The sequence below is a fragment of the Heptranchias perlo genome, chromosome 14, assembly GCF_035084215.1.
Source record: "Heptranchias perlo isolate sHepPer1 chromosome 14, sHepPer1.hap1, whole genome shotgun sequence".
Lineage (NCBI taxonomy): Eukaryota > Metazoa > Chordata > Chondrichthyes > Hexanchiformes > Hexanchidae > Heptranchias > Heptranchias perlo.
In genome coordinates, this window is record NC_090338.1 from 738,206 (window position 1) to 756,884 (window position 18,679).

The 18,679-nt window shown below is 48.1% G+C and overlaps 1 protein-coding gene across 2 annotated transcripts in view; it reads right to left on the minus strand.

Annotated features, from left to right (window-relative positions):
* LOC137332244 (15-hydroxyprostaglandin dehydrogenase [NAD(+)]-like) overlaps positions 1–18,679 on the minus strand; it is a 142,160-nt gene that overhangs the window by 55,816 nt on the left and 67,665 nt on the right. For both annotated transcript variants that reach the window (XM_067995936.1, XM_067995937.1), the window contains exons 3-4: positions 14,434–14,557; positions 722–828 (exon numbers count right to left, since the gene is read on the minus strand). In XM_067995936.1, coding sequence (XP_067852037.1) covers positions 722–828; positions 14,434–14,557 — 231 coding nt within the window. The remainder of the gene's footprint in view (positions 1–721; positions 829–14,433; positions 14,558–18,679) is intronic.

Consider the following 18,679-nt stretch of genomic DNA (forward strand, 5'->3'; position numbering starts at 1 on the left):
CCCTTCGGCCCAACATGTCCATGTCGCCCAGTTTATACCACTACGCTAGTCCCAATTGCCTGCACTTGGCCCATATCCCTCTATACCCATCTTACCCATGTAACTGTCCAAATGCTTTTTAAAAGACAAAATTGTACCCGCCTCTACTACTGCCTCTGGCAGCTCGTTCCAGACACTCACCACCCTTTGAGTGAAAAAATTGCCCCTCTGGACCCTTTTGTATCTCTCCCCTCTCACCTTAAATCTGTGCCCCCTCGTTATAGACTCCCCTACCTTTGGGAAAAGATTTTGACTATCGACCTTATCTATGCCCCTCATTATTTTATAGACTTCTATAAGATCACCCCTTAACCTGTATGTGTGGGGTGTGTACACACATCACTGTATGTGTGGGGTGTGTGTACACACATCACTGTGTGTGTGGGGTGTGTGTACGCACATCACTGTGTGTGTGGGGTGTGTGTACGCACATCACTGTGTGTGAGCGGGTGTGTACGCACATCACTGTATGTGAGCGGGGTGTGTACACACATCACCGTGTGTGGGGGGTGTGTACGCACATCACCGTGTGTGGGGGGTGTGTACACACATCACCGTGTGTGGGGGGTGTGTACACACATCACTGTGTGTGGGGGGTGTGCACGGTCTGGAGTTTGGGTGTGTGTCTCCTTTCCCCGAGTCCCCGCTCTCTTCACTCTCGGGAGTCGATGCTCTGACTCACCAGATTCACATCCACACATTTCTGCCAGTTCATTTCATCAGCAATCCCGGCGTTGTTACAAACGATGTCCAACTGGAGGAAGTTTCCAATCGTTCTCTCAAATGCATCTGCAAGAAAACAGGCATTTTATTTTCCGAGTCAGTCAGACCACGGTCTCTCCCGGGGGTGGGGGGTGGGGGGTACAGTCTCTCCCAGGGGGGGGGTACAGTCTCTCCCGGGGGGGGTACAGTCTCTCCCGGGGGGGGGGGGGGGGTACAGTCTCTCCCGGGGAGGGGGGTGGGGGGTACAGTGTCTCCCAGGGGGGGTACAGTCTCTCCCGGCAGGGGGGTTACAGTCTCTCCGGGGGGGGGGAGGGTACAGTCTCTCCCGGGGGGGGTACAGTCTCTCCCGGGGGGGTACAGTCTCTCCCGGCAGGGGGGTTACAGTCTCTCCGGGGGGGGGGAGGGTACAGTCTCTCCCGGGGGGGGGGGGGGGGGGTACAGTCTCTCCCGGGGGGGGTACAGTCTCTCCCGGGGGGGGGGGGGGTGTACAGTCTCTCCCGGCGGGGGGGGGGGGGGGGTGTACAGTGTCTCCCGGCGGGGGGGGGGGGGGTGTACAGTCTCTCCCGGGGGGGGGGGGGGGAGGGGGGTACAGTCTCTCCCGGGGGGGGTACAGTCTCTCCCGGGGGGGTGTACAGTCTCTCCCGGCGGGGGGGGGTACAGTCTCTCCCGGGGGGGGTGGGTACAGTCTCTCCCGGGGGGGTTCCCCTGCTCTCCTGCCAGAGTTACAGTGGGTTCGGGGGAAATATTCGGGGCCAGGAATCAGCTAATGTTGGGGAAATTGGGGAGGGGCCTGAGAACTGTGCCATGGGTCTGCGGTCAGATAGTTCAAACCAGGCCAAGGTCCCTTTATCCTAAGGCCCAACCCTGTTCCCCCCCCACTGCCCTCAATACTGGCTCCCCCATGCTCCAAAAAACCCCTCTCCAATCCTGATGGATCCCAGGCCCCGTCTCAATGTTCTCAGATCCCAGCACTGTCCCAGTGCGAATAAATCAGTCTCCCTGGTAAAACCCTGCACTGAACTGATTCACCATGGGCAGCATCACAGGACTTCAGCTCGAATATATAACCCATTGCGCGGTTAACCGTAAGTGAGCAGGAGCGAGTAGATTGACGATACTTAGAATCATAGAAAGGTTACAGCACAGAATTAGGCCATTCAGCCCATTGAGTCTGCCCCGGCTCTATGCAAGAGCAATCCAGCTCGTCCCACTCCCCCGCCCAATCCCTGTAGCCCTGCAAATTTTTTCCTTTCAAGTACTTATCCAGTTCCCTTTCGAAGGCCACGATTGAATCTGCCTCCACCACCCCCTCGGGCAGTGCATTCGTAGTGTGGAGAAATGTGAGCTGATAGACTTGGGGAGGAAGAATAAGGAGTGGAGATGTACACTGAATGGAAAAACGTCAAACAGAGGAGAGGAGCAGAGAGAGAGGTTCAGATCCGTAAATCTTGATAAATCTGTAACAAAAGCAAACATGCTCCTAGAGTCTATAAATACAGGCACTGAGTACCAACGAGGGACTGCTAACCCTCTACAGATCAGTGTTCAGGCCACTGTTAGAATATTGTGTCCAGTGTCCTGCTTTAGGAAGGATGTAACGGCCATGGAGAGGATGCAGGAGAGATTCCCTCAAATGGTCCCAGGGTGAGAGGTGTTAGTTATGGAAAGAGACGGAGAGAAACTGGGGCTATTTTCATTAGAGCAGAGGAGGAGATCTGAGGGAGGTGGTGAAAACCATGAGAGGTTTTGATAAAGTAAAATGGGAAAAATTATATCCTCTGGTCAGTGAGTCAGAAACTAGGGGGGAATAAATTTAAAATCAGCACTGAAAGAATAAAGGGAGGGGAATAGGGGAATTATTTTAAACGGGATTGTTAGGACATGGAATGTCTGACCAGAAGGGTAAGGTACCCATTATAGACTCATGACTAAGGTCAGAGCATGTGGAGTCAGGGGACAGGTAGCAGAATGGATAGCAAACTGGCTACAAAACAGAAAACAGAGAGTGGGGGTTAAGGGTAGTTACTTAGACTGGTGAAAGGTGGGAAGTGGTGTTCCACAGGGATCGGTGCTGGGACCACTGTTGTTCACAATTTACATCAAGGATTTGGACTCAGGAATCGGAAATACAATTTCAAAATTTCTGGATGACACCAAATTAGGGGGTGTGGTTAATACTGGGGAGGACAGCAACAAAATACAGGAAGACATGAATAAACTTACAGAATGGGCATGTAATTGGCAAATGAATTTCAATATAGAGAAGTGTGAGGTGGTACATTTTAGTAGGAAGAATAAAGAGGCCACAAGAATAAGGGGGAGAATAAGAGTCTAAATGGGATAGAGCAGCAAAGACCAAAGAGGAGGAGGAATTTCTGAAATAAAAACAAAATGCTGGAAATACTCAGCAGGTCAGGCAGCGTCTGTGGGGAAACAGAGTTAATGTTTCAGGTCAAAGACCTTTCATCAGAACTGGAAAATGTTAAAGTGTTAAAGTTTTTAAGCAAGAACAGAGCCAGGAAAAGGGGGAGGGGGGAGGAAAGAACAGAAGGGAAGGTCTGTGAGAGGGCGGAGGGCAGGAGTGATTAAATGACAAAAGGGATGGATGGTGCAAGGGAAGGAAGGCGGGAATGGGACAGATAAAGAAACAAAAGATCGGTCTAAAGGAGCTGTAAATGGAAACATCAGAACCATTACCAGCACTTGTTGTCTGAAAAAATGGGAGCAGTGATTCTGATCTGAAGTTATTGAAATCAGTGTTGAGTCCGGAAGGTTGTAAAGGGCCTGATCGAAAGATGAGGTGCTGTTCCTCGAGCTTCCATTGAGCTTCATTGGAACAGAGTAAGAGGCCGAGGACAGAGAGGTCAGAGTGGGAGTGGGACGGGGAATTAAAATGACAAGCGACCGGCAGGTCAGGGTCACACTTGTGGACTCATAGAATCATAGAAGTTACAACATGGAAACAGGCCCTTCGGCCCAACATGTCCATGTCGCCCTGAATGAAGGTGTTCAGCAAAGCGATCACCCAGTCTGCGTTTGGTCTCCCCAGTGTAGAGGAGACCACATTGTGAGCAGCGGATACAGTATAGTAAATTGAAAGAAGTCCAAGTAAATCACTGTTTCACCTGGAAGGAGTGTTTGGGGCCCTGGACGGTGGGAAGGGAGGAGGTGAAAGGGCAGGTGTTGCATCTCCTGCGCTCGGACGGGAAGGTGCTGTGGGGAGGAGAGCGGGTGTTGGGGGTGATGGAAGAGTGGACCAGGGTGTCGCGGAGGGAACGGCCCCTTCGGAATGCTGAAAGGGGAGGGGAGGGGAGGGTAAGATGTGATTGGTGATGGGATCGGCTGGAGGTGGCGGAAATGGTGGAGGATGATCCGTTGAATGTGGAGGCTGGTGGGGTGGAAGGTGAGGACGAGGGAGACCCTATCATGGTTCAGGGAGGGAAGGGAAGGGGTGAGGGCAGAAGTGCGGGAAATAGGACGGACACGTTGAGGGCCCTGTCAACTACAGTGGAGGAGAATCCTCGGTTGAGGAAAAAGGAAGACATATCGGAAGCACTGGTGTGGAAGGTGGCATCGTCAGAACAGGTGCGACAGAGACAGAGAAACTGGGAGAAAGGAATTGAGTCCTTACAGGAAGTGGGGTGGGAGGAAGTGTAATCAAGGTAGCTGTGGGAGTCGGTGGGCTTATAACAGATATTGGCTGACAGCCTATCTCTAGAAATGGAGAGAGAGAAGTTGAGGAAGGGAAGGGAAGAGTCGGAGATGGACCATGTGAGGGCGAGGGAAGGGTGGAAATTGGAAGCAAAGTTGATGAAATTTTCCAGTTTGGGGCAAGAGCAGGAAACAGTAACGATACTGTCATCAATGCACTGGAAAAAGATGTGAGGGAGGGAACCCAAGCAGGACTGGAACAAGGAATGTTCCACATATCCCACAAATAGGCAGGTATAGCTAGGACCCATATGGGTTCCCATAGCAGCACCTTTTATTTGGAGGAAGTGAGTGGAGTCAAAGGAGAAGTTGTTCAATGTAAGAACAGGTTCAGCCAGGCGGAGGAGGAGGGTGGTGGTGGTGGATGGGGACTGGTTGGGCCTCCGTTAAAGGAAAAACGGAGGGCCCGCAGGCCATCCTGGTGGGGGATGGAGGTGTAGAGGGACTGGATTCCAGGGTGAAAAGGAGATAGTTAGGGCCGGGGAACTGGAAACTGTTAAAGTGGCGGAGGGCGTCAGAAGAGTCGTGGATGTAAGTTGGAAGAGACCGGACAAAGGGAGAAAAAATAGAGTCAAGATGGGAGGCAATAAGTTCCGTGGGGCAAGGACAGGCCGAAATGATGGGTCTCCCTGTTTGTGGATCTTGGGAAGGAGGTAGAAGCAGGCTGTGCGGGGTTGGGGTCATGGTCCAGGGGGAGGGAGGAGGAGGTGTCGGAGAGTTTAGATTGATAAAGAGAAAAGACAAGGAAGTAGTACAGGAAAGTGATGGGGGTAATGATAAACAGAGTGTGTCAGGGAGGGACAGAGCGAACAAACATAAGAGGGCACGAGCAAATGGGGCCGGGGTAGGAAAGAATGGTAAAAAGACAAAATTAAAGGTTCTTTATCTGAATGCGCGCAGCATTCTTTTTTTTATTCGTTCATGGGATGTGGGCATCGCTGGCAAGGCCGGCATTTATTGCCTTCTTGAACCGCTGCAGTCCGTGTGGTGAAGGTTCTCCCACAGTGCTGTTAGGAAGGGAGTTCCAGGATTTTGACCCAGCGATGATGAAGGAACGGCGATATATTTCCAAGTCGGGATGGTGTGTGACTTGGAGGGGAACGTGCAGGTGGTGTTGTTCCCATGTGCCTGCTGCTCTTGTCCTTCTAGGTGGTAGAGGTCGCGGGTTTGGGAGGTGCTGTCGAAGAAGCCTTGGCGAGTTGCTGCAGTGCATCCTCTGGATGGTACACACTGCAGACACAGTGCGTTGGTGGTGAAGGGAGTGAATGTTTAGGGTGGTGGATGGGCCCAATCCCCATATTCCTTGATTCCCCTAGAGTCCAAAAATCTATCGATCTCAGCCTTGAATATATTCAATGACTCAGCATCCACAGCCTCTGGGGCAGAGAATTCCAAAGATTCACAACCCTCTGAGTGAAGAAATTCCTCCTCAGGTCAGTCTTAAATGGCCGACCCCTTATCCTGAGACTATTCTCTTTAGTTCTTGACTCTCCAACCAGGGGAAACAACCTCTCAGCATCTATCCCATCAAGCCCCCTCAAAATTTTATATGTTTCAGTGAGAACACCTCTCATTCTTCTAAACTCCAGAGAGTATAGGCCCATTCTACTCAATCTCTCCCCATAGGACAGCCCTCTCAACCCAGGGATCAATCTAGTGAACCTTTGTTGCACCGCCTCTAAGGCAAGTAAGGAGACCAAAACTGTACACAGTACTCCAGGTGAGGTCTCACCAAAGCCCTGTACAATTGTAGTAAGACTTCCTTACTCTTGTACTCCAATCCCCTTGCAATAAAGGACAACATGCCATTTGCCTTCCTAATTGCTTGCTGTACTTAGGATCATGGAATCATAGAAAATTTACGGCACAGAAGGAGGCCATTGCGCCAGCACCAGCCGAAAGTGAGCCCCCCAGCCTAATCCCACTTTCCAGCACTTGGTCCTTAGCCCTGCAGGTCACGGCTCTTCAGGTGCACATCCAGGTACTTTTTAAATGAGTTGAGGGTTTCTGCCTCTCCCACCCTCTCAGGCAGTGAGTTCCAGACCCCCACCACCCTCTGGGTGAAAAAATTCTCCTCAGCTCCCCTCTAATCCTTCCACCAATCACTTTAAATCCATGCCCCCTGGTTATTGACCCCTCTGCTAAGGGAAATAGGTCCTTCCTATCCACTCTATCCTCATAGCTAAAATTCTCCAGTCCTGGCCACATCCTCATAAATCTCCTCTGTACCCTCTCTATTGCAATTACATCCTTCCTGTAATGTGGTGAACAGAACTGTACACAGAACTCAAGCTGTGGCCTAACCAGTGTTTTATACAGTTCTAGCATAACCTCCCTGCTCTTATATTCTGTGCCTCGACTAATAAAGGAAAGTATCCCGTATGCCTTCTTAACCACCTTATCTACCTGTCCTGCTACCTTCAGGGATCTGTGGACATGTACTCCAAGGTCCCTCACTTCCTCTACACCTCTCAGTATCTCCCATTTATTGTGTATTCCCTTGCCTTGTTTGCTCTCCCCAAATGCATTACCTCACACTTCTCCGGATTGAATTCCATTTACCACCTTTCTGCCCACCTGACCAGTCCATTGATATCTTCCTGCAGTCTACAGCTTTCCTCCTCACTATCAACCACACGGACAATTTTTGTATCATGTGTAAACTTCTCAATCATGCCCCTTACATTTACATCCTAATCATTAATATATATCACAAAAAGCAAGGGTCCGAGTACCGAGCCCTGCGGAACCCCACTGGAAACAGCCTGCCAGTCACAAAAACACCCGTCGACCATTACCCTTTGCTTCTTGCCACGGAGCCAATTTTGGATCCAATTTGCCACTTTCCCTTGGATCCCATGGGCTTGTACATTTTTGACCAGGCTTCCATGTGGGACCCCGAACCTGCATGTTAACTTTTTGTGTTTCTTGTACGAGGACACCCAAATCTCTCTGAACATCAACATTTCATAGTTTCTCACCATTTAAAAAATATTCTGTTTTTCTATTCTTCCTACCAAAGTGAATAACCTCACATTTCCCCACATTATACTCCATCTGTCACCTTCTTGCCCACTCACTTAACCTGTCGATATCCCTTTGCAGACTCTTTGTGTCCTCCTCACAGTTTACTTTCCCACCTAGCTTTGTATTGTCAGCAAACTTGGATACATTGGCCCCAATATTAGCGGGGAGGTGGGATGGCAGCGGGGGGGCGATTGGGTGCGTGGGTAACCCGCCCAATAAATTCCATCCGTTCCCCACACGATTGCGGGTAAATTGGAGCCACTTAATGTGGCTTACGGGTTTAGCGTCCGAAACCCACGCAGCGGGCGGCCTGCGCACCCACATCACAGGCTGTCAGCTGGAGGAGCTCTATTTAAAGGGGCAGTCCTCCAATGGCTGCTTCTGGAGCAAACACCCACACACCACAATGGAGCACCACAGGGGAAAGGCTGCTCCGAGATTCAGTGATGCCTCACTCCAGGTGCTACTGGATGGGGTGAGGAGGAGGAGGAGGACAGAGATCTTCTACCTGGCGGACGGGAGGAAGTGGCCTGCCTTTGCCACCAAGAAGGCCTGGCTTGAGGTGGCAGAGGAGGTCACCAGCAGCAGCAACATCTCCTGCACCTGGATCCAGTGCAGGAAGCATTTCAATGATCTAACCAGGTCAGTCAAAGTGAGTACACTTACTCATTCTCCTACACTCCGTCTTCCACATCACCGCCCCCACCCCACAACTCATTCTGCGCTGCCAACACGACTCTACCATATCACTCCTCACACCCACTCAAAGCTCATCCTCAACTTACCTGCACTTCCTCACCACTTCCTCACCTCCCCAGTACTCACCCCACCACTACCACTCAACCCAATCCTCATACAATCTCATGGCTCTGACTCATACTCACACTCTGATGTATCTCTTTCACGGTCAGCCTCACCCAAACCAATGCATTCAGCGGTTGGCCACGTCACCATCACTCCCTCACGCATCTGTACTTTCTCCCCTTATAGGAGAAAAGAGCCCAGAATGCACGGTGGAAGGCGAGGACCGGAGGGGGGGCCGCAACAGGTAGTCGTGCTCACAGACACGGAGCAGGAGGCTCTGGAGCTGAGCCGCGCCCTCGAGTGCCTGTCCATCAGGGTCGCTGAGACTGGCACCCGACAAACGTCTGGTGACACAACTTTAACATTCAGCACACACAATATCAATTGATGTTAACATGCTGTGCCATCTTCAGCACCTCAACATCTGTCATCATGCTTACTATTGCCTTCTGTTCTCTTACAGGGCCTTCAGCGACCACTGTGTCGGCGGAGGGTGATTCCTCAGAGGACCTGCCGGCCTCTGAGGGGGCACCATCACATCTGAGCAAGTCATCCACCAGCGGAGATACACACATCTCGGTGGGTCCCTGTCCTTAGTTAGTTGGGGTCGCACAAGGTGAGTCACCACACACATGAGCACGAGCAGACACTGGTGGCAGGGGCAGCTGTGGAGAGTCCGCCTCGGTGGGAGCACTCCTCTCCAGGCTCTGCTCAGCTGGACACAGATGCGAGAGGACACCACCCACCAGGTACATGGTTCATACTCCTGTGACTCGGCCAACGTTGTCTACCTCATACGTTGCAGGAAAGGATGCCCCGGAGCATGGTACATCGGCGAGACCATGCAGACACTGCGACAACGGATGAACGGACACCGCGCAACAATCGCCAGACAGGAGGCTTCCCTCCCAGTCGGGGAACACTTCAGCAGTCAAGGACATTCAGCCTCCGATCTTTGGGTAAGCGTTCTCCAAGGCGGCCTTCAAGACACACGACAACGCAAAATCGTCGAGCAGAAATTGATAGCCAAGTTCCGCACCCATGAGGACGGCCTCAACCGGGATCTTGGGTTCATGTCACGCTACATGTAACCCCACCAGCGAAAAAAAGTTATCTGTTTTTAATACAACTGGACATTCTCTCTCTCTCTCTCTGCCTTTCGGGTCTCTTTCTCTCTCTGTCTTTGTAATCTGACCCATTGTGTATTCAGTATACTGGGATGTAATGTTTTCCGTGGCTAACCTGTCTGAAGACCAACGACACCTTTGATTGCTGTGATCGTCTCCCAGCCGAGGTGTTATAGGGGGCAGTTGGAAAGACTATCTGTAATCACCAGGCATTGTTCTCTGACTATATATGCTATGCGTTTTTAGAATCCCTTCACTCACCTGACGAAGGAGGAAAGCTCCAAAAGCTTGTGATTTAAAACAAAGCTGTTGGACTATAACCTGGTGTTGTGCAAGTCCTTATATTTATAAATAGAGGCATAGAGTACAAAAGCAAGGAAGTCATGATGAACCTTTATAAAACACTAGTTCAGCCACAACTGGAGTATTGTGCCCAATTCTAGGCACCGCACTTTAGGAAAGATGTGAAGACCTTGGAAAGGGTGTAGAAAAGATTTACTAGAATGGTACCAGGGATGAGGGACTTCAGTTATGTGGAGCGACTGGACAAGCTGGGATTGTTCTCCTTAGAGCAGAGAAAGTTGAGAGGAGATTTGATAGAAATGTTCAAAATCATGAAGGGTTTAGACAAAGTGAGTAAAGAGAAACTGTTCTCATTGGCAGAATGGTCGAGAACCAAAGGACAGAGATTTAAGCTGATTGGCAAAAGAACCAAAGGCGACATGAGGAAAAACTTTTTTATGCAGCGAGTTGTTATGATCTGGAATGCGTTGCCTGAAAGGGTGGTGGAGGCAGATTCAATCATGGCTTTCAAAAAGGAATTGGATAAACACTTCATAGAATCATAGAATCATAGAAGTTACAACATGGAAACAGGCCCTTCGGCCCAACATGTCCATGTCGCCCAGTTTATACCACTAAGCTAGTCCCAATTGCCTGCACTTGGCCCATATCCCTCTATACCCATCTTACCCATGTAACTGTCCAAATGCTTTTTAAAAGACAAAATTGTACCCGCCTCTACTACTGCCTCTGGCAGCTCGTTCCAGACACTCACCACCCTTTGAGTGAAAAAAATTGCCCCTCTGGACCCTTTTGTATCTCTCTCCTCTCACCTTAAATCTATGCCCCCTCGTTATAGACTCCCCTACCTTTGGGAAAAGATTTTGACTATCTACCTTATCTATGCCCCTCATTATTTTATAGACTTCTATAAGATCACCCCTTAACCTCCTACTCTCCAGGGAAAAAAGTCCCAGTCTGTCTAACCTTTCCCTGTAAGTCAAACCATCAAGTCCCGGTAGCATCCTAGTAAATCTTTTCTGCACTCTTTCTAGTTTAATAATATCCTTTCTATAATAGGGTGACCAGAACTGTACACAGTACTCCAAGTGTGGCCTCACCAATGCCCGGTACAACTTCAACAAGACATCCCAACTCCTGCATTCAATGTTCTGACCAATGAAACCAAGCGTGCCAAAAGCCTTCTTCACCACCCTATCCACCTGTGACTCCACTTTCAAGGAGCTATGAACCTGTACTCCTAGATCTCTTTGTTCTATAACTCTCCCCAACGCCCTACCATTAACTGAGTAGGTCCTGGCCCGATTCGATCTACCAAAATGCATCACCTCACATTTATCTAAATTAAACTCCATCTGCCATTCATCGGCCCACTGGCCCAATTGATCAAGATCCCGTTGCAATCCTAGATAACCTTCTTCACTGTCCACAATGCCACCAATCTTGGTGTCATCTGCAAACTTACTAACCATGCCTCCTAAATTCTCATCCAAATCATTAATATAAATAACAAATAACAGCGGACCCAGCACCGATCCCTGAGGCACACCGCTGGACACAGGCATCCAGTTTGAAAAACAACCCTCTCCAACCACCCTCTGTCTTCTGTCGTCAAGCCAATTTTGTATCCAATTGACTACCTCACCTTGGATCCCATGAGATTTAACCTTATGTAACAACCTACCATGCGGTACCTTGTCAAATGCTTTGCTGAAGTCCATATAGACCACATCTACTGCACAGCCCTCATCTATCTTCTTGGTTACCCCTTCAAAAAACTCAATCAAATTCATGAGACATGATTTTCCTCTCACAAAACCATGCTGACTGTTCCTAATCAGTCCCTGCCTCTCCAAATGCCCGTAGATCCTGTCTCTCAGAATACCCTCTAACAACTTACCCACTACAGATGTCAGGCTCACCGGTCTGTAGTTCCCAGGCTTTTCCCTGCCGCCCTTCTTAAACAAAGGCACAACATTTGCTACCCTCCAATCTTCAGGCACCTCACCTGTAGCGGTGGATGATTCAAATATCTCTGCTAGGGGAAAAATTTGCAGGGCAACGGGGATAGGTCGGGGCAATGGGACTAAATGGGTTGCTCTTACAAAGAGCCGGCACAGGCTTGATGGGCCAAATGGCCTCCTTCTGTGTTGTAACCAATCTATGATTCTATGATCTGGGGGAACAAATACACAAATCACTAAAAGTAGCGACACAGGTTAATAAGGCCATAAAAAAGGCAAATCAAGCACTGGGGTTCATTTCTAGAGGGATAGAATTGAAAAGCAGGGAAGTTATGTTAAAATTGTACACGACCTTGGTTAGACCACACTTGGAGTATTGTGAATAGTTCTGGTCTCCATATTATAAAAAGGACATCGAGGCACTGGAGAGGGTGCAAAAAAGATTTACCAGAATGATACCAGAACTGAGAGGCTATACCTATCAGGAAAGGCTGAACAGGCTGGGGCTCTTTTCTCCAGAAAAGAGAAGACTGAGGGGTGACCTGATGGAGGTCTTTAAGATAATGATAGGGTTTGATAGGGTGGACGTAGAGAAGATGTTTCCACTTGTGGGGGAGACCAGAACTTGGGGTGGAGAAAAGTCACTAATAAATCCAATAGGGAATTCAGGAGAAACTTCTTTACCCAGAGAGCAGTGAGAACGTGGAACTTGCTAAACAAGGAGTAGTTGAGGCAAATAGAACAGATGCATTTAAGGGGAAGTTCATGCCTGACAAACCAGATTGAATTTTTTGAAGAAGTGACTAAAGTAGTGGACAGGGGAATGTCAATGGATGTTATTTATATGGATTTCCAGAAGGCATTTGATAAGGTCCCACATAAGAGACTCTTAGCTAAGATAGAAGCCAATGGAATCGAGGGAAAAGTATGGACTTGGTTAGGAAGTTGGCTGAGCGAAAGGTGACAGAGAGTAGGGATAATGGGAAGGTACTCACATTGGCAGGATGTGACTAGTGGAGTCCCGCAGGGATCTGTCTTGGGGCCTCAATTATTCACAATATTTATTAACGACTTAGATGAAGGCATAGAAAGTCTCATATCTAAGTTTGCCCATGACATAAAGATTGGTGGCATTGTAAGCAGTGTAGATGAAAACATAAAATTACAAAGGGATATTGATAGATTAGGTGAATGGGCAAAACTGTGGCAAATGGAATTCAATGTAGACAAATGTGAGGTCATCCACTTTGGATCAAAAAAGGATAGAACAGGGTCCTTTCTAAATGGTAAAAAGTTAAAAACAATGGATGTCCAAAGGGACTTAGGGGTTCAGGTACATAGATCATTGAAGTTTCATGAACAGGTGCAGAAAATAATCAAGAAGGCTAATGGAATGCTGGCCTTTATATCTAGAGGACAAGAGTACAAGGGGGCAGAAGTTATGCTGCAGCTATACAAAACCCTGGTTAGACCGCACCTGGAGTACTGTGAGCAGGTCTGGGCACCGCACCTTCGGAAGGACATATTGTCCTTGGAGGGAGTGCAGCGTAGGTTTACTAGAATGATACCCGGACTTCAAGGGTTAAGTTACGAGGAGAAATTACACAAATTGAGGTTGTATTCTCTGGAGTTTAGAAGGTTAAGGGGTGATCTGATCGAAGTTTATAAGATATTAAGGGGAACAGATAGGGTGGATAGAGAGAAACTATTTCCGCTGATTGGGGATTCTAGGAGTAGGGGGCACAGTCTAAAAATTAGAGCCAGACCTCTCAGGAGTGAGATTAGAAAACATTTCCACACACAAAGGGTGGTAGAAGTTTGGAACTCTCTTCCGCAAACGGCAATTGATACTAGCTCAATTGTTAAATTTAAATGTGAGATAGATAGCTTTTTGGCAACCAAAGGTATTAAGGGATATGGGCCAAAGGCAGATATATGGAGTTAGATCACAGATCAGCCATGATCTTATCAAATAGCAGAGCGGGCTCGAGGGGCTGAATGGCCTACTCCTGTTCCTATGTTCCTATGTTTAAACACATGAGGGAGAAAGGAATAGAAGGATATGCTGATAGGGTGAGATGAAGTAGGGAGGGAGGAGGCTCGTGTGGAGCATAAACACCGGCACGGACCAGTTGGGCCGAATGGCCTGTTTCTATGCTGTACATTCTGTATAATTCTATGTAAAAACAACTTTTAAAAAGGAAGTGGATAACTATTTTAAAAAGAACACAATTAAAGGGCAGGGGAACGGGACTAAGAGTAAAAAAGAAACGTACCATTTTGAGGCTTTTCTGACTCTGACTCTGACTCTGACTCTGACTCTGACTCACTCCCACTCCCACTCCCACTCCTATTGTGTTGGCTCGAGTGGAAAGGCACAACAGCCTCCCCGTGCCCGCCTCTGGTTAAAATAGCAGTCGGGCCTTGATGACATCATCGGAGCCCAATCTGCATATTTAAAGGACCCCGCAGTTTCAGGCAAGTCTCAATCCTATCTGCTCAGAAGAGTGTGTTAAAGCAGAAACTGCAGGAAGAGAATGGGACCTGGGTGGGCAAGATTTTAACAGCCCGTCCTCCCACCCGATTTCCACTTGTCGGGCAGGGTTAAAATTGCCCCATTAAATTGTATCTTGCCAGCATTGTATTCAGTCAATGCCTCCCTCACATACTCTGTCACTGGGAGGCTTTAGATTTCTCAGGAACGTTCTGGCTTAATGATGAACCTCTGACCGTACCTTTCAGTTGGCTCTCGGACGTCACATCACAATGGATGAACATAGTTTGCTGAGCTCCATAGATCTTATCAAAGGCATCCTTTGCTTCCTGTCCAACGGCATTGTTAATGTCTAAAAGGCTGACCTGAAGGAGGCAAGTGAAATCTTGTTAACTCTGTTAACTTGTGTTTTAAAGGGTCAGTTAATAGTTAATCAATGTGTTACAGGGTCAGTTAATAGTTAATCAATGTGTTACAGGGTCAGTTAATGGTTAATCAATGTGTTACAGGGTCAGTTAATGGTTAATCAATGGTGTTACATCGAAACTACAGCACAGAAACAGGCCATTCGGCCCAATTGGTCCATGCCAGTGTTTATGCTCCGCACGAGCCTCCTCCCTCCTTATTTCATCTCACCCCATCACCATTGTACTTCCGATTCCTGAGTCCAAATCCTTGATGTAAATTGTGAACAACAGTGGTCCCAGCACTGATCCCTGTGGAACACCACTTCCCAACTTTCACCAGTTTGAGTAACTACCCTTAACCCCTACTCTCTGTTTTCTGTTTTGTTGCCAGTTTGCTATCCATTCTGCTACCTGTCCCCTGACTCCACATGTTCTGAATTAGTCTGGAGTCTACAATGTGGTACCTTATCAAAGGCCTTTTGAAAATCCAAATATATTACATCTACTACATTACACTTGTCTACTCTGACTATTCTTTATTATATTTTCGGTTTCTAGATGTTTTTCTATTACATCTTTGAGTAAAGATTCCATTATCTTTCCTGCCACTGATGTTAAACTAACTGGTCAATAGTTCCCTGGACTTGTTCTATCTTCCTTTTTAAATATAGGAATCACATTATCTGTCTGCCAGTCCTCTGGCACTGTTCCCTTTCTTAGTGATTTATTATATATATGTAATAGTTCCTCTGTTATCTCCTCCCAATTTCTTTTAATATTCGCAGATACAATCCATCCGGACCAGGGGTTTTATCCTCTTTAGGTGTGATCAGTTTATCAATTATCTCCCCCCTTTCTATCTTAAATGTCTTTATATCTTTGTTGATCTCTTCTTCTAATGTCCTTCTCACCGTGTTAGTCTCCCTGGTAAATTCTGAGGCAAAGGAACTATTCAACATTTCTGCCATTTCGCTTTCATTACCTGTGAGTTTATCTTGTGCATCCCTTGGTAGCCCGATCCCTATCCTGATTTTTCTTTTGTTATTTATGTGTCTGTAGAATCATAGCATCATAGAATGGTTACAGCACAAAAGGAGGCCATTCAGCCCGTCGAGCCTGTGCCGGCTCTTTGTAAGAGCAATCCAGTTAATCCCATTCCCCCTGCTCTTTCCCCGTAGACTTACAAATTTTTTCCCTTCAAGTATTTATCCAATTCCTTTTTGAAAGCCACGATTGAATCTGCCTCCACCGCCCTTTCAGGCAGCGCATTCCAGATCAGAACTGCTCGATGTGTAAAACAGTATTTCCTCATGTTGCCTTTGGTTCTTTTGCCAATCACCTTGGGCACAATTTTAATATGCCGCCAGGAAGAGTCCGGGGGGTGGGGATGGTGATTTATAGGCGCCAAACCCGGAAGGGAAGTAGGCGGGATGCATCTCAACCCTAATGAGGCCAATCAAAGCCTTTTCCGGGTTTCGAACCGGGCAGCCAGCCTGATTGACCGGCTGGCTGATGACAGGAGCTGCACATCTGAGGTGGCGAGGGGAGGAGAAAGAGAGAGAGAGAGAGAGAGAGCTCATCGACAGTTAGCATAGAGATGGGGGGGGGGGGGGTGGGGAACAAAGATTAGAGTGGAGACATCGGATATCGGGATCAGAGTGGGGCGGTGTGCAGGCAACATTGCTTTTTCAGGTATGTTTATTTGATCGGTTTGCAATGGGAAATGTAATTTTGTTTAATTTATTTAGTTTATTTTTGTCTGATCCGGCCCTTCCCTGGTTTCGCCAGGCGTGAATCGGAGGCCGTGGGAAAGCCGCCCAGGCAATGTTGAAATCTTTTTAACTCTCCAATACACAAAAAATAAACTACCTTAAGTACCTCAATGAGGTACATTTGCTCCTTTAATTATCAGCCCACTGGATTTAAGTGGGGACGGGACCTCCTGGTGATTGCTGTACACACACACACAGATTAGCCTCAGGTCTCATTCAAAAATGTGCGGGTTCCAGCCGGGATATCTGCCCGCTCCCAAAAACAGCGATTTTGATTCCCCCTGCCCCCAACCCACCCATTTTTCCCTTTTAAAATCGTGCCCCTTAAATCTGTGTCCTCTGGTTCTCGACCCTTCCGCCAATGGGAAGTTATGTTTTATTTACTTTATCTAAACCCGTCATGATTTTGAACAATTTATCAAATCTCCTCACAACCTTCTCTGTTCCAAGGAGAACAACCCCAGCTTCTCCAGTCTATCCACGTAACTAAAGTCCCTCATCCCTGGAACCATTCTAGTAAATCTCTTCTGCACCCTCTCTAAGGCCTTCACATCTTTCCTAAAGTGCGGTGCCCAGAACTGGACACAATACTCCAGTTGTGATCGAACCAGTGTTTTATAAAGGTTCATCGTAACTTCGATACTTTTGTACTCTCTGCCTCTATTTATAAAGCCCAGGATCCCGTATGCTTTTTAAACCACTTTCACAACCTGTCCTGCCACCTTCAAAGATTTGTGAACATATACCCCCAGGTCTCTCTATTCCTGTCCCTTGTTCTATTCTCATCCCCTCAAAATCAGCTTTTTTCCAATCTATTACTTTGGTCTTTGTCTTACTTATGTCTTTCTCAATCTTTATCTTAAACCTTTTTATGTTGTGATCGCTATTGCCTAGATGTTCCCCTCCACTTACTTCCCTTATATGTCCTGGTTCATTTCCCATTACTGGATCCAGCAGTGATTCCTCTCTTGTTGGGCTCCTCACACACTGGGTAAGAAAGTAGTCCTGAACACACTGTAAAAACTCCATTCCCTTTTCCCCTTTCCCTCCCCCTTCTTGCCAGTTTATTTTGGGGTAATTGAAATTTCCCATGATTATTAATGTTTTTTACTCAATTCATAGATTTGTCTCCATATTTCATCCTCCACTTCCCTCCTGTTATTTGGTGGTCTGTAGTAAACCCCTATTATTGTGATCGATCCTTTCTTATCCTTTATCTCAATCCACATGGATTCTGTTTCTATCTGAATGTTACTTATGTTAAAGGACTTGTTAATAGTTAATCAATGGTTTACGGGGCCAGATAATAGTTAATCAATGTGTTACACGGTCAGTTAATGTTTAATCAATGGTGTTATGGGGCCAGTTATTGGTTAATCAATGGTATTATAGAACCAGTTAATGGTTAATGTTGTTACGGGGCTAGTTAATGGCTAACAATGTGTTACGAGGATAGTTAATGGTTAATCAATGTGTTATAGGGCTTGTTAATGGTTGATCAATGTGTTATAGGGCTAGTTAATGGTTAATCAATGTGTTACGGGGATAGTTAATGGTTAATCAATGTTGTTACGGGGCTTGTAAATGGTTGATCAATGTGTTACTGGGCCAATGTGGGCCCTTGTGTTGGGGTACAAGCCCCTGTGTTGCGGTATGGGCCCCCGTGTTGGGGTACGGGCCCCCATATGAGGGTACAGGCTCCCGTGTTGGGGTACAGGCCCCCGTGTTGGGGTATGAGCCCTTGTGTTGGGGTACAGGCCCTCGTGTTGGGGTACAGGCCCTCGTGTTGGGGTACGGGCCCCCGTGTTGGGGTATAGGCCCTTGTGTTGGGGTACGGGCCCCCGTGTTGGGGTGTGTGCCCTCGTGTTGGGGTATGGGCCCCCATGTTAGGGTACAGGCCCCCGTGTTGGGGTACAGGCCCTCGTGTTCGGGTACAGGCCTCTGTGTTGGGGTATGGGCCCTCCTGTTGGGGTATGGGCCCTCGTGTTGGGGTACAGGCCCTCGTGTTGGGGTACAGGCCCTCGTGTTGGGGTATGGGCCCTCGTGTTGGGGTACAGGCCCTCGTGTTGGGGTACAGGCCCTCGTGTTGGGGTACAGGCCTCTGTGTTGGGGTATGGGCCCATGTGTTGGGGTGTGGGCCCATGTGTTGGGGTACGGGACCCGTGTTGGGGTGTGGGCCCCCGTGTTCGGGTACGGGCCTCTGAGTTCGGGTATGGGCCCTCGTGAAGGGGTATGGGCCCCTGTGTTGGGGTACGGGCCTCCATTTGGGGTAGGGGCCCCCGTGTTCAGGTATGGGCCCTCGTGTGGG